The sequence below is a fragment of the Mya arenaria genome, chromosome 10 (genome assembly GCF_026914265.1).
Source record: "Mya arenaria isolate MELC-2E11 chromosome 10, ASM2691426v1".
NCBI lineage: Eukaryota > Metazoa > Mollusca > Bivalvia > Myida > Myidae > Mya > Mya arenaria.
In genome coordinates, this window is record NC_069131.1 from 72,214,154 (window position 1) to 72,236,734 (window position 22,581).

At 32.8% G+C, this 22,581-nt stretch overlaps 1 protein-coding gene across 6 annotated transcripts in view; it reads left to right on the plus strand.

Moving 5' to 3' along the window:
• Positions 1-3,665: 3,665 nt before the first annotated feature.
• The window catches only part of LOC128205617 (potassium channel subfamily T member 2-like), an 80,397-nt gene continuing 61,481 nt past the window's right edge, over positions 3,666-22,581 (plus strand). For all 6 annotated transcript variants that reach the window (XM_052907372.1, XM_052907377.1, XM_052907373.1 and 3 more), the window contains exons 1-2: positions 3,666-3,828; positions 4,798-4,887. In XM_052907372.1, coding sequence (XP_052763332.1) covers positions 3,686-3,828; positions 4,798-4,887 — 233 coding nt within the window. In that variant the 5' untranslated portion in view covers positions 3,666-3,685. The remainder of the gene's footprint in view (positions 3,829-4,797; positions 4,888-22,581) is intronic.

The window sequence follows — 22,581 nt, forward strand, 5'->3', positions numbered from 1 at the left end:
GAAAACAAGACAGAACGATGATAATAACACGACAGTACAATGATGAAAACAAGACAGCACGATGATGATAACACGACAGTACAATGATGAAAACACGACAGTACAATGATGAAAACAAGACAGCACGATGATGAAACACGACAGTACAATGATGAAAACAAGACAGCACGATGATGATAACACGACAGTACAATGATGAAAACAAGACATCACGATGATGATAACACGACAGTACAATGATGAAAACAAGACAGCACGATGATGATAACACGACAGTACAATGATGAAAACAAGACAGTACAATGATGAAAACAAGACAGCACGATGATGATAACACGACAGTACAATGATGAAAACAAGACAGCACGTTGATGATAACACGACAGTACAATGATGAAAACAAGATAACACGACAGTACAATGATGAAAACAAGACAGCACGATGATGATAACACGACAGTACAATGATGAAAACAAGACAGCACGATGATGATAACACGACAGTACAATGATGAAAACAAGACATCACGATGATGATAACACGACAGTACAATGATGAAAACAAGACATCACGATGATGATAACACGACAGTACGATGACGAAAACACGACAGTACGGTGATGAAAACGAGACAGCACGATGATGATAACACGACAGTACAATGATGAAAACAAGACAGCACGATGATGATAACACGACAGTACAATGATGAAAACACGACAGCACGATGATGATAACACGACAGTACAATGATGAAAACAAGACAGCACGATGATGATAACACGACAGTACAATGATGAAAACAAGACATCACGATGATGATAACACGACAGTACGATGACGAAAACACGACAGTACGGTGATGAAAACAAGACAGTACGACGATAAACGCGAAAGTACGCTGATGCAAACGTGACAGAACTGTACGATAATGAAAACGCGACAATACGATGATGATAACGTGACAGTACGATGACGATAACGCGACAGTACAATGATGACAATACGATAGTACGATGATGAAAACGCGACAGTGCGGTGATGATAACGCGACAGTACGATGACGATAACGCCACAGTACGTTAATAATAACGCGACAGTACATTGATGAAACGCGACAGAGCGATGATGATAACGCGACAGTACGGTGTTGATAACGCGACAGTGCGATGATGATAATGCAACAGTACGATATGATAACGCGACAGTACAATGATGGAAACGCTAGAGCACGATGTTGATAACGCGATAGTACGGTGATGATAACGCGACAGTACGATGATAAAAACGTGACAGTGTGATGATAACGCAACAGTGTGATGATGCTAACGCGATAGTACAATGATGATAACGCAACAGTGCGGTGTTGAACACGCGACAGTACGGTGATGATGACGCGACAGTAAGCAACTCCGATAACAAAAACGCGATATCACGATAATGAAGAAGCGACAGTAAGATGGTAAAATCACGATATTATATCGCTTTATTATCAGCGTAGTGTCGTATTAACGCGTTTTCGTTATCGAACTGTCTCGTATTCATCATCGTACTGTCGCGATTAATGTTATCGACGGAATGACGGGCTGACAGACGGACTAAGCGGCGACTCTGTGCCCTCCCTTCGGAGCGCATAAAACAACAACAACAACATTGCATTGGTGATCACGTCATATTGAATATACACATGCACACTTGCGATTATGTTTCCTTGACCTGATACTAGGTGTACCTGTTTCAAAAGTTAATAGAGAGGTTGTGACACACTTCTAGTACTTGTAGATGTAGGTATCCGCACAAGTTGACATGAAAAGTCGTTTGCGAAACTATGCACGTCTGTTGGTAGATTAAAACACTTTCCTCGTGCTGTAGGTCTAAGTGATTTTCAGATCCATATTATCTAAGTTGACAACCGTTATACCTTGCGTTTATTTCTTCCATACCCCTGGGATTTTTTAAGGGAACATTCTTCGTGTGATCGTGCATGGTACACGATCTGCTTTCTTAAAAACTCTATTTGCAACGCCTTCCGTCTTCTATTTGTCCAAACTTTCTTTGTTATACATTTCCATTCCACAATAAAAAAGCTTTCATCACTATTCGATCTACAACCACTTTACGTGTCTCTTGGATCGCTAGTAGTAGTAGTAGTAGTAGTAGTAGTAGTAGTAGTAGTAGTAGTAGTAGTAGTAGTAGTAGTAGTAGTAGTAGTAGTAGTAGTAGTAGTAGTAGTAGTAGTAGTAGTAGTAGTAGTAGTAGCAGCAGCAGCAGTAGCAGCAGCAGCAGCAGCAGCAGCAGCAGCAGTAGTAGTAGTAGTTTTGACCGGTATCCTACGTTATTATTCCTTTATAGGAAATCGAATGAGGTTACCAATATATGGTCATTTCTGAAAATATTAGATAATAATAATAATAATAATAATAATAATAATAATAATAATAATAATAATAATAATAATAATAATGATAATAATAACTATTACTACTACTACTACTACTACTACTACTACTGCTGCTGCTGCTGCTGCTGCTGCTGCTGCTGCTGCTGCTGCTGCTGCTGCTACTAAGCGTCACAATTGTAAACCATTCGAATTTTATTTACCGTTCATACGCTTTTGTAATTAGCGCCTCTGCAACTTTTTTCGTGCCGTTTAAATTTCTTTGGCCTAATTAGTGGTTCCGAATTCACTTGAAATCCACTCAAAACGTGAAATCCACTCAGAACTCAGTTATTTTAATTAATTATTCATTTTTTTTTGTATACATATTATAAAGTGCCTCATGAAGGGTTTATATTTCAAATTTTATTGAAATTGGTCAAAAAATAAAGAAGTTAGAGCAATTTTTCAATTTTTTCCAAAAATAGATCGGAAATCGAGGTGAAATCCAGATTCCGATAAGTGAAATCCACTCAGAACTCATTAATTTTTATAAATAATTTTCTGTTTTTTGTATATTTATTAGAAAGTGCCTCATAAAGGGTTTATATTTCAAATTTTATTGAAATTTGTAAAAAAAATGAAGAAGTTAGAGCAATTTTTCGAAAATAGATCGGAAATCGAGGTGAAATCCAGTTTTCGAAAAGTGAAATCCACTCTTAACTCAGTTTTATTAATTAGTAATTTTTATTTTTTGTATACATTTTGGAAAGTGCCTAATGAAGGGTTTACATTTCAAATTTTATTGAAATATATCAAGAATTGAAGAAGTTAGAGCAATTTTTCGGAAATCGAAGTGAAATCCACTTTTTCAGACGTGAAATCCACTCATAACTCATTTATTTTTAATATTTTTTTTTTTTGTTAAACAAATAATTGAAAGGGCTTCATAATGGGTTTTTATTTTAAATTTTATCCAAATTGATCCAAAAATAAGAAAGTTGTAGACCTATTTTGAAAAAAGATCGGAAATCGAAGTGAAATCCACATTTTGACAAGTGAAATCCACTTTATGAGACGTGAACTCCACTCCTAACTCATTTATTTTTAACAAATTATTTTTTTTGTTAAATGAATTATTAATTAAAATAACTGAGTTCTGAGTGGATTTCACGTTTTGAGTGGATTTCACGTGAAATCCACTGGATTCCTGTATCACCCCGCACCGCGCGTACTTCTCAAAACGGGAACCAGCTACGAAATCAAAACAAAACACTTGTGAAAGGAGGTGCTTGACACAGGAAAACATGTCGGGCAAAACAATTGAAGAAGAACCAAATGGCTGTGAAGAAGAGGTTGATTTATTTGAGGAATCGTACGAGAAAGAAATTCGTTCTAATAAAAGATCGTTTTATCTCAGTCGACTGGACAAAACTGACATCAATGAGAGGTGGTGTGATTTCTGAAATAAGTTGAGATGTCGTTTATTACATATGTTCGTTTACTCCACAGCCACAACTTAAGATGGAAACAAAAATATGTCAATATGTCTAGTAATGATTTTGATTAATCTTGTATCAGATGTTTTACCTGTCAACGTGATGTGAAGTTCCTAACTGTTCATGAGGTGGGGGAATGTAACTGTCATTCTTAACCTTACTGCAGTGTTCATAGCAAGGGTGTACATGTATCTAGGCATACTCCAGTACAAATCCATTTTCTGTTTCCTCAGAATGGCATGTGCTTAAGTTTCAAAATAAGGAACAAAAATGGAAGGCTAATGAGAGGAATGAACCTGAGACTAGTAACTTGTTAAAGTAAGTCATCATCTCATTAGATGTTGGCGTTTAGACTCATTAGAATGCTTTAAAATGCTTCCTTCATAACTGCTATGTTCACCAAAAATCCTTTGGCAGGGGACATCAATGCTGCTTTCAACCAATATAATATATTGAGATGAAACTTGCACCTCGATCAAGTGTATATCTATACAAACACACAGTTCAAAATGCTTAAGAATTCTTACACAAATGCTTGCCAATAAGCCTGAATTCTTACACTACTGCTAATCAGCACGCCAAATTCTTACCCAATGCTTGTCACGCGATTTTTTAATAAGCCCTGCTATTTTATATCTAAATTTTGAGCAAGCCCAGAGAGCATTTAACCAGTGCATGATTGTGCTAACTTTCAACTTTACGGTTGTAAAGATAGATTTTTGCTCAGAGTACCTTGAAATGAATATAAATGACTTATGAAACAATTTTAAAAGGAGTCTAAGCCCTATTTTCCTGCTTTGTGAATGAATCTTCATACTCAGCTCAGCAACGCGCTCCCAGCTATTGTTCAGAATTGACAATTATCAGGTATAAGAAACCCTGGATTTTTAAACATAATGTTATTGTTTTCATATATACAGGGAAGTCTACAAGCATGTGCAGGCTAGTGAGCTTACAAAGATTTTGCAAGAGAGCACAGAGAGCATCACATCAGGGTCACCTGGGATACAGTGAGTAGAAACATTCCATTTCCAGTCCAGATACATATATGCTCTAGTCTTTCCATAGTCTATTCAATATACAAAGTATATATAAAACATCATATTATGAAATCCCTCATATACTTAATATCTTGTAATGGATTTAAACAAAATCAGAGCTTATGATGTTTCTGTGTTTCTGGGTGTGTGTGGGTGTGTGTGTGTGTGTAGTCATTGTATTATTTGGTAATTTTGACTGTTGGTTGACTAATTGTCATAGTTTATTACGACTATGACTATGTAAAAATCTAAACCTCATTTCTTCACCTATGATTGGCTGATCGTTCATAACTTTGTTAAAGTTGACAGCACTGTAAATGGCATTGTTGTTTATTTTAACTATTGGAATGATATGATCATACATTTAAAACAAGCTCAGCTGAAACATTTGTCACAGTATCTTTGTTAAGAGTACCAGGGCTTGGAAGTTCAAAATATCAAAACCTTGTGTCAATATAACTGTTATGAAAAGAGTGGAAAAAGATATTGTATTCAGGAGACTTAAACTTCCACATTTCTGTGTAAACCTTCCAAAATTGATGCACAGGAAGTTCATACTTTCAGTTTCAAATTCTTAATGGAAGCCCTGAGTACTGCAGATCACAAGTGGGTCCATGAAACTTCCAGAGCAGTCAAGATTTGAAAGTTAACAACACTGACATCAACATTAATAACTTAAACAAGGTTCTAAACAATCGGACCAATGTCATAATAATGAATTTTCATTCTCAGAATTGCTGTTGATACAGGTTTATTTTACGCTTGGTTAGCAGTAATTTATGTATTTTGACTTCTGGTTGCCTTTCACTAAGGCAGATTAAATGTACTTTTTAAGCTATAATGTCACATTGATTTATTTTTTCTAGTAATTTTTTATTTATACATGTGTAACATTGTGTTTACTTTTATTTCTTACCACTAAGTACAAGTGGAAGATAGAAATGCCCTTTGTTGTGGTTTTGCCAATGAAGGTTCCATTTCATTAAAGCCTTTGTTGTGTCACCGAAATATTTATTCATGTTTGTGAGTTTAGATAGAAATGTTTATAGTGAAGTCGAGAAAATAGGGATGTTTAGTGTTGAATTAAAGGGAGGTAATTTCAGTATTTTACATTTTTTCAAGTTGATTTCAGGGGACATTTGTCTCCCTTGTTTGTGCAAATTGTGCAGCACAATAATTGAGTTAAGCAGCACCATCCGTCAAATGATTTTGAGCTATGAAGCAACAGAAATATTGGTAAGTTATTTTGAAACTAATCCTATAAGTTGAATAGTAATTTGATTGCCTTAGTTGGCCGATAAGGAAATTGTATTTTCTTTTGCATTTTTTTCTTTCCTGTTATAATCAATATGTAAATTAAGTTTGAATTTAGTTCATAAAACACTTGAAGCTTACTACTAAAAGCATAATTATTACAGTGTTATATATTGTTATTCTTGATTAATTGAAACTGTACAATCTCCAGTATCAAGCTTTTATGTAGTAATATTAAAATGTTGTATATATAAGTGTTAGGTGTGATAAATTATCAAAATATTGAAATTCAATTTGAACTCTACCTGCCCGAGTGATATTCTGTCTATCATAACTAAACCACTTTAAATTTGTCCATTTTAATAGCTGTTATTGTGTCCAGTGCCGCTTCAAGCGGTTAAACATGTTTTGTAATGTTTTCGTTGTAACGTTATCTCGATTGTGCATCTTTCAGGTTAAAGGCACATATCCGGGATGTGTTGGTTATTCCTGGTCCCATAGAGTATAGGGATAAACGGGTAAGTGTTATCATTCATTAAATGAATTTCTTCTCTTAAAATTTGCAATCATCGAAACTAAAATTTCCGATTACCAAGCCTGAAATCTGACAGTGTTCGGTGTCAACGTTTTTAACACGCCCAGCCATATAGAATCCATAATTCCAGCAAGCCCAAAGAAATTCTACTAGAGCCTGTGGGCATTTTGCATTTTGGCTGTCGATCTACAAAAATAGTTAAAACTTTCTATATAGAGGACACTGAAGACACAAACTTTACCACTTTGATGGGGGGGGGGGGGATTCTTTTGTAAATCGACCTGCCCAAACGTCCCAGAACTATCCCAAAACCTACCTGGTTACCCATACACTCCAAAATTTCCCCAAATCTACCTTCGTACCTTGACACCCCAAAACTACCCCAAAAACCTAACTACAGACACAAACACACTCAAAAACCTACATAAAGGCACACACGCACACGCACACACACACACACACACACACACACACACACACGAACACATACCTTGCAAAACTACCAAAAAAGCTACCTTCCTAGCAAGCTACAGACATACTCCAAAACTACCACCAAAACCTACCTACCGTGCATGGCACCCAAACGCTTTCCCCAAAAACCCACCTACAGACACACACTCCCTAAACATGTGGAGAGGATGAGGCTTAACAAAGCACTTTTTGAATTGTTGCCCTGGGAAAAATTTATAGCAAACCCCCAACCAAGAATCAATTTTGATTTTTTACTTTATGGAAATTGAACGGATGTCAATTGCATTATAAAACTTCTGATGTGACTGAGATTTTTTTTAATTTATATAAATAAAGTTTCAGATGAGAATGGTTAGTTTTATTATAGTCAACAAAACAGTCACATAAACAGAACAGAAGTATCCTCATAAAGTCAATAAAGAGTTAAGATTTCAGCTTGAAGAGCATTTAAATATTCATGTTTGTTTGTAATTACGGTGGAAATTGTTCTTCAATTGTTCTTCCAAATCATTCGCATCATTAGCAACAGCTGCATCATTAGCAGTAGCAGTAATTTCACTGTTCTTGTTTTTATACCAATTATTTCCTTCCAATTCTGTTTCAAGCAATTAAAAAAAAATATCCATCTTTAATTGACCGTCAAACAATAGAGAATGCCAGCACCTCTCTTTAATGTAGCTCGTTTTTACACTTTTCTCTCTAAAATCACTGAACCGTAGCTTTAAAAGCCATGCCGTTGTAAGACCTCAAAGGGTATTTAAAAGAGCTTTGTTCGTATTGGCAAGGTTTAAACTGAATGTTATGGAAACTGATTTAAATTTATGTCAACCTTCACGCTGTACAATCAAGATATTTCGTAATTTGTACAATTCCTTCATTTAAAGAGTAGTTATTTTCATTTAGTGTGGCACAGAATAGCTTTAAGGTAATTTTTCCTATATCTGTATACGTGTTTATAACAATCGTGTTTTTGAAATATGGAATATTGAGATTGTTTAAGATTTATGTTAGCTTAATTATGAATGCTTTTTTTTAAGTTTGATAATAAATATTGCAGTTTTATTTATTAATATGTTTGTGTGTTTTTAATCAGTATTTACATGTTAACTTTTTCTCTTTAGAAGGCATGTTTAATTTCATTAATATACTCAATTTTCATAACGATTATCAGCTGTCTTTATATCAAATAAATCTTCTCATTTAAATTTTCCCATGCATTTTACTTATCTTAAACAGATATGAATGATGGAATGAATTTTTTTTACTGATTAAAAAAAGACTGTTTGCTTGCTGTTGATTGTTACTTTAAATGTTATGAGTATTGACATACCAGTTTGCTTTAAATTCGAAGTCAGGGTGCTTCCGAAACCGCTCCTTAAGCCCATCGTCCAAATTCCCTTCAGCTGGCAGGTCGATGACATCACTGATATATTAGCTTGTACATAAATTTCTATTTCCAACATGCAGATGATAAATTGCTGTGCAAAAAATTAACTGAATGACATAAGATCCCACGATTAAACCCCATCTCATATCAACATGTGAGTTTTCCTTACCGTTTTATTTTCAATATAATATGTTTTGTATTCCTATTGATCATAAAAATTAGCTGGCATATATTTCTTAAAGGCCTAAATAAACACTGAAGTTTCTTATCAGATTTAAACATATTTTTCCCTTTTATTTTATTGTATTTAAACATGATTGCATTGTTTTGCTGATGGAAAAGTTTGTTGTGTGCTGGGTTGTTAAACAAAACTGGTTCGAGTGTGTTTGTTTGATGATTTGTATTTTCGGAAAAGTTTCTTTGAAGTTTTTTTTTAATGTTTAAAACCAAAAAACGTCTTATGTATTTAATGCAATGGTTTTTGATAGTTTTTCTCCAAATTCTCAAAAATATCTAAAGCATGCACCCACAAATATTCGCATTTAATATAAATGATCAAGCTTAGTTAAACTGATAACAGATATGTGACATTGAACTCCGTCAAGGTTTGAATAACATCTTGTCATAATGAAAATATGGATGCCAAAGTTGCATAACGAAATTGTAAAAATGCCACTTCTACTTATAACACGAGGACCTGCCATAAACCAATGCATCGTGTTTATTTTGATTTTGCTGTATACATACTTGTATTTTTTTTTATTACAATTGTCTATATCAAGGCTAGCGCAAGACAGTGTTACTTTTATTTTATGGAGTTACATTTATTTTGAACTGAGCCTTAAAAATATGGCAATAATACAATCCTATTCAATTCAGCTAACTTAATCGCCATCAATTACTGATTATAACCAGACATACAAAGAGAAGAGAACTGGAATATAAACAACACAATCAAATGACAACACATAAACATAGTTGAACCCTGTAGACTTGACCTCCCAGGGACCGGTAAAAATACCTAGAGCCTCTGGACATTCAAGCCAAGCAGGAATACTTACCTTCAGTAGAAAGAAATTGGTCCTTTTCATCCAGTTCGAGCCAACGGTGTTCGACTGTATACAACATTTACAAGGTGTATAAATCTCTACAGCATCAGGGCGTGTTCATAACGACATGTTTCAGAAGCTTGTATATACAAATGTTCACAAGAAATACACTACCGGTACATTCTGTTAATTTTAATACACCAGATTCTTGAATAGTTTATCCAAACTGTGTTTGAATATGTTTGGCCTTAAATGTTGCATATTGTGCATCTTATTGTACACCAGATTTTTAAACAATCAATTAAATCTATATATGAATATGCTTGGCCTCAAATGTTGCCTTATTAGCATATTATTGTACACAAGAAATTTAAACAATTAAAACTATGCATGAACATGCTTGGCCTCAAATGTTGCCTTATTAGCATATTATTGTACACAAGAAATTTAAACAGTTAAAACTATATATGAACATGCTTGGCCTCAAATGTTGCCTTATTAGCATATTATTGTACACAAGAAATTTAAACAATTAAAACTATATATGAACATGCTTGACCTCAAATGCTGCCTTATTAGCATATTATTGTACACAAGAAATTTAAACAATTAAAACTATATATGAACATGCTTGACCTCAAATGTTGCCTTATGAGCATATTATTGTACACAAGAAATTTAAACAATTAAAACTATGTATGAACATGCTTGACCCCAAATGTTGCCTTATTAGCATATTATTGTACACAAGAAATTTAAACAATTAAAACTATGCATGAACATGCTTGGCCCCAAATGTTGCCTTATTAGCATATTATTGTACACAAGAAATTTAAACAATTAAAACTATGCATGAACATGCTTGGCCTCAAATGTTGCCTTATTAGCATATTATTGTACACAAGAAATTTAAACAATTAAAACTATGCATGAACATGCTTGGCCTCAAATGTTGCCTTATTAGCATATTATTGTACACAAGAAATTTAAACAATTAAAACTATGCATGAACATGCTTGACCTCAAATGCTGCCTTATTAGCATATTATTGTACACAAGAAATTTAAACAATTAAAACTATGTATGAACATGCTTGGCCTCAAATGTTGCCTTATGAGCATATTATTGTACACAAGAAATTTAAACAATTAAAACTATGCATGAACATGCTTGGCCTCAAATGTTGCCTTATTAGCATATTATTGTACACAAGAAATTTAAACAGTTAAAACTATGCATGAACATGCTTGGCCTCAAATGTTGCCTTATTAGCATATTATTGTACACAAGAAATTTAAACAGTTAAAACTATGCATGAACATGCTTGACCCCAAATGTTGCCTTATTAGCATATTATTGTACACAAGAAATTTAAACAATTAAAACTATGCATGAACATGCTTGGCCTCAAATGTTGCCTTATTAGCATATTATTGTACACAAGAAATTTAAACAATTAAAACTATGCATGAACATGCTTGGCCTCAAATGTTGCCTTATTAGCATATTATTGTACACAAGAAATTTAAACAATTAAAACTATGCATGAACATGCTTGGCCTCAAATGTTGCCTTATTAGCATATTATTGTACACAAGAAATTTAAACAATTAAAACTATGTATGAACATGCTTGACCCCAAATGTTGCCTTATTAGCATATTATTGAACACAAGAAATTTAAACAGTTAAAACTATGCATGAACATGCTTGGCCTCAAATGTTGCCTTATTAGCATATTATTGAACACAAGAAATTTAAACAGTTAAAACTATGCATGAACATGCTTGGCCTCAAATGTTGCCTTATTAGCATATTATTGTACACAAGAAATTTAAACAGTTAAAACTATGCATGAACATGCTTGGCCTCAAATGTTGCCTTATTAGCATATTATTGTACACAAGAAATTTAAACAATTAAAACTATGCATGAACATGCTTGGCCTCAAATGTTGCCTTATTAGCATATTATTGTACACAAGAAATTTAAACAGTTAAAACTATGCATGAACATGCTTGACCCCAAATGTTGCCTTATTAGCATATTATTGTACACAAGAAATTTAAACAATTAAAACTATGCATGAACATGCTTGGCCTCAAATGTTGCCTTATTAGCATATTATTGTACACAAGAAATTTAAACAGTTAAAACTATGCATGAACATGCTTGACCCCAAATGTTGCCTTATTAGCATATTATTGTACACAAGAAATTTAAACAATTAAAACTATGCATGAACATGCTTGGCCTCAAATGTTGCCTTATTAGCATATTATTGAACACAATAAATTTAAACAATTAAAACTATGTATGAACATGCTTGACCCCAAATGTTGCCTTATTAGCATATTATTGTACACAAGAAATTTAAACAAATAATTAAACTATGTATAAATAGGCTTTGCCTGAAATGTTGCCCACCAGAAAATGATAAATAAAAACTATGTATGTAATAATTTTGCTTGACCTTAGATATTCCCAATACGCGGGTTATAGTACACCATATTCCCAATACGCGGGTTATAGTACACCATATTCCCAATACGCGGGTTATAGTACACCATATGTGTTAACATTGAATGAAAACTATGTATAAATATGTTTCGCCATAACTGTTGCTCATTTTGGATGTTGTAGTGAAATTCATGCAAATTAATGCATTAACATGCAAGCTGACTGTTTCATCACACAAACAGACTGGTACATAACACAAACTGACTGGTACGTAACATTGTTGCATTATGCACCTGGAGCGCAGGTTTAACGTATAAAGGTGTTTAATTAGCGTGGGATAAAAGCAAGTTTCAGAGGAGAAAATTGCATCAAATATTTTTAATAAAACATATCACTGTAAGTTGTATATCATCAGATAGAAGGAATATTGTTTTGTTTTAGTAATAATTAAGATTGTTTTTCTTTATAATCATCAAATGGATACTCTGTAGTTATTCAAAAGTAAAAATGTACATGTATGTTTCTAACAATATTTTATTGCTTTACTAGAGTCTAGAGAGTCGAAGCATCAAGCCTTAGTGCATCAAATATATATAGATCATATACAATTTCTAAAACTTTGATTGAATTTGAAGCGGATGTCCTAAATGTTGGTTGAAATGCAGATGATTAAATGCAAATCTATTGAAATTTGCTGACTAACAAAATACTTTGGCAGTAATTTCAGTATTTTGTAAGCTAGAAAATGTAATTTTTATTTGCTGTTTTTACAACCTAAAATATGTCCGGTGAAGGGGTTAAACAATGGTTAAGAAAATACAAATCATTCTGAATAAATTTCACTGACAATTATATTGATAATTTTAATGCTTAATGATAAAAAAGTTTTAAACCATATTTATTTTCAGACAAAAGCAATGATTTATTGTGAATAAACAGATATGGAATTTTTTGTTTAGATTTTAACTAATAAAAATGAGATCAGTTATAGTATTATATATATATTTATATACATGTTTATATCATAAAGGTTCGCGTCAGCGTGAATTATTTGTTTTTTTATATATAACTTGTTTAATATCTTTAGGGGTAATGCCATAAATTAATAGTGTTAAAAATGTGCGCTTTATATAGCGACGTTTTATGTACTTAGCGCTGTAAACAATCAAATTAGTATTTATGATAAAAAAATCTAATATCCAATTCGTGGTCATTCAACATGAAATTTATTGAACTTGTTTACTTAAAATGATTAAAGCTGCACTCTCACAGATTGAACAATTTGATAACTTTCCGAATGAGCCAATTTATGGGAAAATGCATGGAAACCAGTGACATAAAACTGCTGACAAGAAATTTATCTGATTTGTCTGATTGCTGATTTTTATATTTAAGTTCAAAAACTGATGTTTTATATGCATTTTTCTTAAACCGTTAGTAACGCTTTTAGCCATAAAATATTAATTTTCAACTGTAAACATGAAAATCTGCGATCTAATCTTTTGTCAGCAGTCTTGTATCACTGGTTTTCAGATATTTACGCAAAATTGGTTCATTCCAAGACAAAAAATAAGTTGTCAAACAATAAATCTGTGAGTTCAGCTTTAACACTAGCTTGTTTTTAACAATTTTACAAATTTGTTTAATAAATTTGCTATTGAATGACTTCTTAGTGAATTTTCTCTTTGTATTTTTTTGACACACATATGACATGTAGGTGAACAACCATAATGATGATTTAGATGTCCTTCAAATTTCAAGCAAGACAAGAACTGAATTTAAAACTAGTTATCCGGTTTTATTGCCGTTCTTTAAACGAACTAAAACTGAAATAAAAATGCAATTAGGCACTGCTTATCCACCCAGAATGAAAGATAAGGTTTTATTTTTGTTCTTACATTTTGTATATTCAGTAAATAAAAACCTATAATGTCAGATTTCATTGCACATTCAGATTTTTATAATTTACGAAATAACAGTGCAGTGTTTACAGAAATTTGTTCGGATAATTTTGTTAGCCTTGTATATTTTTGAATGAGGTTTGGTGATTTGTTGTAAAAATGAGGTATTTTACTTATTTAAATTTAATAAATTGAACCATACATACATTTTGCAATGTTGCCTCATTCTCATGTAAAAATAGGGGGAATAATATAGAAATAATTATTTTAAGGACTTATCCCCCCAAAATCAAATGCTCCAGTTCTTATAGAATTTTTTTATGGCATTAACAACTATATTTCACTGTTTTAAACAGTGAAAGTATCTCGTGATCTCTCAGTGATCTTTTTCATGTTTTTAAATTTAAGCCTGCTTTCACTTCCAAATAAAACGTCAGCGCGCACAGAGACATAAATTCTGCAACATCATTTCTGAAATATTCGATGTTGCTTTCACATACAGTTCGGCGCGTTTTTTGTTTTAAAACCGCTTATAAGAAATATAATAAAAAATCTTTGTTTTAGTATAAGATTGCAACATATTTGACCTTGTAAACAGCAAAAGTGAATATTTCACTAATGTTGCTATGCCTGAATTTTAACTTTTGATTCTTACACGGTGAAATATATAAAGATCTTACACTAAAACAAACAAATGTACTCGATATGATTCAATTTTGAATTTATTTTTATGTAATTGGTATTTAAGTAATAATTTAAGAGAAAAATTGGCTGTCTAACCTTGAGGCGTATGACAAAATATTGGAAAACATGGTTTTGCAGTAAATATAAAATGAATGACATGATTTAAACTGTAAATTCTATTTTTAAAAACAAGCAAACTTTCCCTAAACTAACAAATAAAGCTGCACTCTCACAGATTTACCATTTTTACAACTTTTTTTATTTTTTGTCATGGAAAGAGCAAATTTTTCTGTAAATATCTGCAACCCAATGATGTAAGATTGCTGACAAAAAATCAGATGGTAGATTTTCATATTTCCGTTCGAAAATTAATGTTTTATGGCTTAAACCAACGGTTTAAGAAAAATGCATAAAACCTCAATTTTTGAACTTAAAATATAAAAATCTGAGATCGAATTTTTTGTCAGCTGTCTTATATAACTGGTTTCCATGGATTGTCGCAAAAATTGGCTTGTCCAAGACAAAAAATAAAAAAGTTGTCAAAACGTTCAATCTGTGAGAGTGCAGCTTTAAAACAGATATTAAAACTTGTCATAAATATAAATTAAAAAAAATGATGGTATGATACACGGGCTGATAAGATGATCCGAATATATCTTATTTCAGCTTATTTTGATATGCGGACTCTTAAAAGGTAAAACAAGGCAATTTGTTCAGAATATTGTTAAAGTTAACAACATTGAAAATGTCATCATTGTTAATGTTCAAAGTGGTTCTGCTCTAGAAGTTTAATGGATATGCTTGTGATCAGCTGTTTATCTTACAAGATTTGAGACCAGCGTTTCATATGTATTGGTTTATATTTGATTATGTGAGATATTAAACATTTAAAAGTTAACAAAGATGTTGTTAATAACGTTGTTAAATTTGGAAAAGTTCTGAACAATTGACCCATCATTGATAGTTCGCCAACTGCATTTGTGGTATAAAAACAAGTGAATGTATATGAAATATATAATTTTATACTCCTTTTTTCAGAAAGAGTTAAGAAAAAAACATTATGAGGAATCTGACCGGAAGCAGGGAATGATTTTTAACCCATCAACAGGGAAGACAACTCTGGAAAACTGTCAACAAAATGGGTTAAAATTTGGCGGGATATAAATACCATTTATGGTGACCAATAAGCTTTAGGCCAAGTTTGATAACTCCTGCTTGATGACTCAACAAGGCAGACAGTGTTGGACCTTTACCGGAGCGGCCATAAAATCGAGAAGTGAAATAGAGTAAGTGGAGGTTATGTTTTTAGCTTGACTATTCGAAGAATAAGGAGAGCTATACTTCTCGCCTTAGCATTGGCGGTGGTGTAGGTGTCCGCGTCAAACCTTGGTTAAGGTTTTGCATGTAAGCACCTTTAAGTCATTAAGTCAAATACATCATGTATGGCATTGAAACTTGATGAGGATATGTTTAATCAACTTTCCAACCTACTGAATTAAAGAAGTTAGATTAGTGAAAATTATGCAAATAAAGGGCCTTTATTATTCAACTTAGAAATTCTGGTTTAGGTTTTGCATGTTAGCACACATAGTGAAAGCTGCATTCTAACAGAATGTCTGTTCTGACAACTTATTTTTTTTTTGTCTTGGAATGAGCCAAATTAACCAGTAATATAACACGGCCTCTAAACGCCAGCTCCACCACTTACCGGTGGTGCAAAGAAAAAGTGCTGTCAACACTTCCGTGGTGGAGCTGTGCCCTATGTTTACATGAACAAACGTGAGTATGATTTATATTTTATTTAATAATTTCATTCAACGGACACATATTTTGAATGTGTGGTACCGTTTAAGAACACTTCTACTGTAGGCTGGTTACTATTTCGTTTCAATATTGTGCAAACTGTGGTACCAGGAGCTTTTCTCCGGAATCAGACTTGTGCATATTTTGAGATCTGATTGCATAGCAAGTACATTTCGGTGCTAGCACACCCCGTAAGAACATTCTCACGCATGCAAACATAACTGTTATGTATAGAACCTATGCCGGAACACAACAAAACTGATAAGCACTTCTTAAAAAGGAAAAATGCACATATTTATAAAAGTGGTGGCACTGTTGCCCTAGTGGTGGCGCTATCGAGTATGTTTTGCGCTTGAAGTAATATAAAAAGGTTAACGCTTTTGGAATGAATACAACAGTTGCTATGTTTATCATTCATTGAACATTATGCTGGTTATGCACAGCTCCACCACGGAAGTGTCGACATCTCTTTTTCTTTGCACCAGCGTAAAGTGGTGGAGCTGGCGTTTAGAGGCCGTGTATAAGGCTGCTGACAGAATATCAGATTGCAGTTTTCAATATTTATGCTCGAAAATTGATGTTTTATGGCTAAAAATGTAACCAACACCTTAAGAAAAGAAGAAATCATCTGTTTCAAAAAAATTGAGAGCTGTTCATTTGTGTGTTATCCTATATGACTGATTTGACAATACTGATGCCCAAATCAGCTGATTCTGACAATTAAATGCAAAAATAAATAAAATAAGGAATCAATCAATCAATTAAACAATGATCTATAAGTCAATAATAAACTATTAGATCAATAAAATATCAATGAATAAGCAGTTGGTCAGTATTTTAATAATTGTATTTGTAAATAAGAAAATAGCATAAAATGTAAAACATGTACTGAAGGATGTTAAATTAAACTATATGTTGGGGAAATAAATCAACACTTGTATCAATAAGGTCTGTTCAAGATAGTTATTATTTATACTCTCATATTGAAATTTAATCACATATTAATTGCATATTAATGTCATTATAAAGGGTGATGTCATAAGGAAAATGTTATCAATTATGATAAAAAAAAATAATGTATGGAAAAGGAAATACAAGTGTGATATTAGGGTTTAAGCCATCTTTTAAAAAGGACTGGGTGCTTCAGATGAGGGTGCTAACGGGCTACATTGAATCAGGCTGTAAAGAGCTAAAATATAATTTATTTAGAAAAGATGTGAAATACGTTAAATTGAAGTATCATTAAGTTTCAACTGCCAAATATGTAAAGATTGTTTGTATAAATAATCATATTATAAGTTTAAATGAAAAAGAAATATTTCCAATTTATAAGCAATTAATTCTATGAGGCAGAAGGTAGCACATGTTGATCTCCGTAAGGGCAGTAGGGTGCTTATGAAAAAGGATATTAAGATGCTGCATCCTTCCATTAACATTTTTCTCCACCCTAAACTTGCCCCTGCCATTTGATCCTAAAACATTGCATCTACACCACTGCAGTGCTTCTGTATTTATCTTTCCAAAGGGAGGAATATAGTTGTTGCATTGTTTTTCCATGTGGCCTTCTGTCCATTACTATTATGTCACCGTTGTAACTTACTGAATTTTTCATAATTTTTTGGTTAAACTTCACAGAAGAATACAGGAGCATAATAAGATGCATAGCATGAGTGGTCTGTCTCAATGGTCAAGGTCACACTAAGAGGTCAATTGGCTATTACTCAGACAAGGACATTAAATCGGGGGCATTTGTCATGTTCCTGTGACAGCTCTTGTTATGCATTTTTTTGTGCCCTTAAATGCATTTAACTCAAAGTTCATGAATTAAATGTGCATTAAGTTTGTATTTTTTGTTTAATATTAATATGAAGATTAGCGGAACTTTTTTGGCGAAAAAACAAAATAAGAATACTTTTTTTGGATGTCTGAGTCATTTGTTGACAAATTGGAAAAAGCATATTTGTGGGACATGATTTTACACTCAGCTGTGCAAATTGAGATAAATGAAAACGAGTCATGAAAGTTTGAAGTAGATATTTTATGCATCTGCATGGCTATTAAAACTTTTTAATGACATCCTACGAACTAGGCCATCCATCATTAGGATGCAAAGATGTGTTAGTGCATTTTAGATATCAACATCAAGTTTTTTCTTTGTTTAATTTATGTTGATTATTAACCATGGTTTTATTTCTCATGGATTACATTTTTAAATAACACCTTCATGAAGTTACTAATATGAGTTGAAATATAAAGGGAGGTAATTTAACTAAATTTTACTATGATTACTATGATAAAACCCGCTGGAAATTTAGATATATTTCTTTTCTACTCTATGTAGGATAATGGACCCTCATCCAAGCATTTTGTGCCGGATGGGGGCCATTATTGGAGATAGGCCGGAGGCTGAAATATGCAAGCATATCACTTAGTGACCCATGAATTGCTGCTCTTTACACGTAAAAAATATGACCTGATATCACCTGACCATATTGTATTGCACGAGATTCATGTGCACATTTCATGGTTACTTGTGTGTTCTGGATAGCTGGTGAACCCATAGGCATTTTGATATCATTTCAAAGGCTTTCAAGAGAAGAGAAAGAATTTGTAAAAAATAAACTGAAAAAATATTAAAAACACACATTTTTGGTCTTGAAAGATTGCTAAATATGTCATTTCAGTTATCCAGTGAAATAATGAACAAACAATCTTTGCAATAGATGAAGCATTTAAGGTTATTTATTGTTGATAATTTCTGTAAGCAATACCATTTTAAATTATACCAGAATTGTATTGGGTAACCAGAGGCATCAAAATTCAACAGTATGGCCAATGTCTGGATAAATTCACCTGCTTATTTGTGCAATAGATACCTAAATGAAAAGTTAAAATTGTTAATGAACAAAGCTAAGAATGAAAAGATATCATTAAACTTGGTACACATGTTTCCAGTGACAGTTCAAATATTGAAAGTTAAACAAACCCCATAACTCTTGTTTCAATATCATTGAGTTATTCCCCTTGACCATCTTAGTGTTCGTTTCCACTAAGAGTGTTTTTGTTGATAAATGTCAACAAAATAATAGACTAAGCACTAGTGGAAGGAGAGGGAGGTGGGCGAACTCAGCGTGCACCCCTTATAATGGTGTCTAAATAAACTTAAATTCTATATCATTATCAGAGAAATATATGACTAGAACATACCAGTATACACCATTTCCTACTGTATTTAGCTAAAATGTTTTGGAGGACTTAGATCTGCAAACCCCCTAACCACATTTTAAAATTCATTGTTTTTTTCACTATCATAGAATAAAAATGTTTTTTAATAAACTACCGGTAGACTTTCTTTTATTAGGTTGAAAATGGTCATAATTATTTATATTTTTGTCACCATGTAAATGAGAAATTTTGTTCATTCGCTTACACTCAGTTAAGGCATACAGCAAATTCAGCATATTATAAATGAATGGCAGATGTGTCGTATTCTGAACAAGTTTGACATTTGGGATGTAAAAGTGCTTCCCCAACATTCATAACAGGAAATGTGCTTTATATCCTATAAATAGTTTTATCTGTTGTCGACTGTGGAGGCATTTGTAAGAGCACTTAAGTGTAATATGGCATCATGATCTTTATGATCACAACGTGTTTCCATTGTTTTAAGCACAAACTTAATTGAAATAGTTCTTGTCAATAAATGCATAGATATATATGCATGTATATATAATTAAAAACATACATATAATTAATTATACATATTAGTTAATATTTAGCAGGAAATTAAGTTTTGGAGGTCTACTTAACTCTGTGTAAGTGTAATTCTTTGTTTTCTTAATAATACTTACATAAGTTTTAGAAGGGATAACAGTGCAGGTAGATATTATTTAAAAATACTCCTTAAAACTGATGGTGCTGAGTGTGCTTAAAATCTAATATACGAAATACAGGAAATCTTAGAAATTAATAATGATTTACTGTTGTTGTTCTTTCAAATAATAAACTATTATTTTTATTATAATGTTTATTGCATCATAACCTTAAAATGTAAAGAGATGTCTTAATCAGTTTTCAAACTTTTATTCCCCAAATCGTAAAACAGTGTATGATTTTGTTGATGTTAGCTATCCGTTTGTAAACAACCCTATTGTTAATGTTGAATTAAAAGTTGTTTACAGTTTACTTGGCCAGGGGTTGATCATACAAAAACAAACTTACGGGCATGCTTTTAGTGCATGTGTACATTATTCAGTACACAGTTGCTTTGGTTTTATTTACATCTTTGATCAGCAGTGACAGGCACGGTGTTATGCAAAAATTTCAAAACATGCAAATAATAAGAATATCTTTAGCTGATATCATGAAACTTAATCGGTATATATGTTTCCATTGACTTTACACTCAACTGGCAGGGCCCATCATTTCAGGTTAACTAATTGTGGAGTTATGTCCCTTGGTCAACTTGCAAGGCCCATCATTTTAGGGAAACTAATTGTGGAGTTATGTCCCTTGGTCAACTGGCAAGGCACATCATTTTAGGGAAACTAATTGTTCAATTATGTCCCTTGGTCAACTGGCAAGGCACATCATTTCAAATATTTGACCTTGACTTTAATGTGCTGTTTTGGTTTTTAAGAAAGGACCTTTGGAAATAAGGGAAAAAAGGGCATAGAGTATCGGGCTTTGAGGAACCTGATCATTATAAATTTGAAAAGGTTGGGAATTGTGTTTTATTTAAGTCATATTGTGTTTGGAATGCCCAATGTGTTCATAATCATTTTAATCAAAATAATAGATATAGTTGGCAGTCTAAATCAGGGTTGGTTCAGGCCCTGACTAAATCCGCTAGTGCACATGCTGGTCTCCATGAGGACAGTAGTAATGACTGACTACCTATGCACTCGAGGATGAAGAGGAGAGGGAAATTGGCTCCCACTCAAAATGTCAAAGTTATCTTTTGGTTAATAAAGTACACCCCTCCCCCCATCCATACTTTAACAATGTATATAAATTTGTGAAGAAGGGTGCACATGTCCAAATAGATGCCCCAAAGTTGCATTCCTGTCTTCAAATTTAATGGCCCTGCCCGTGACATGTTTGGGTAACCTCAGCCTCCCGGGCTTGTGTGACTTGTGTGTCTGTGAATTGTAACATTTTCAGGTTGTTGTGAGAACCATTTTTTTTCTTTACATTTTTATGACATAAGGTCACCAGATAATTGTTGTTTACAGGTTGGCATGCATCCAAATGGGGTATCATGTTTTTTTAGAACGAGTTTGAAGCTGTTTTTGCCAGTGAATATTATACACTGGGTCCCACAAAAATTGTTTACAGTTTAATTGCTGTGTCTTTTTCTATCTTTTGTGAATTTTTGATGAAGGGTATTAAATTGTTCGTGGGTGTTGGGGTATCGTGCAGTAATGTGTTGTTTTTTTGCAATTTGTGTCCAAAAGCTAGGCCATGATAAAATAGTTTTATAGTTTAAAGGCGACCTAGCACAAAATATTCTATAGCCCGAATAAAAAACAAATAAATGATACATATTTTATACAATACATTTGATTTTACAATCCGTGCTAAATTTAAAAGAAAATTACAAAATTAAGCGTCAAAAATGCAATACATCTTAAAAAGGTTAAATCTACAGTTCTTTTTTTAGAATGGAAAATTCCTACATAAAATGTATACACTAGTATTAGTTTCACATGTTCCTAGACTTTGAAATCTTGTTTTTTTCATGGAATTTGGCCCATTTTGAAATTAATTTTGTAATTCTGTAATATTTATATTTTTCTGATACTTTATAAATATTGTTAAATCAAAATCTTTTTGATATTTGTTAAATTATGTTGGCTTCCTTTAAAGTTAAAAGATTGCCTATGAAATGTCATATGAGAACTAACTTTTGAATGAATGTGGAGACTAACTAGTTCCCTAGGAGGTATAATTGCTTGCAGGTTTTCTTGGGTATCATGTTTCAGAAGCTGTTTATCAGTACTGCTGTCACTGGGCTGCAAGCTGAAACAGGCGCCCAGAAACAGTAGTTGCTGTCTTAAAAGTAGGCCTCACAGATGCCCTACCTGAAGTTGGTCTTAAGCTGAAACTTAGGTTTTAAGTT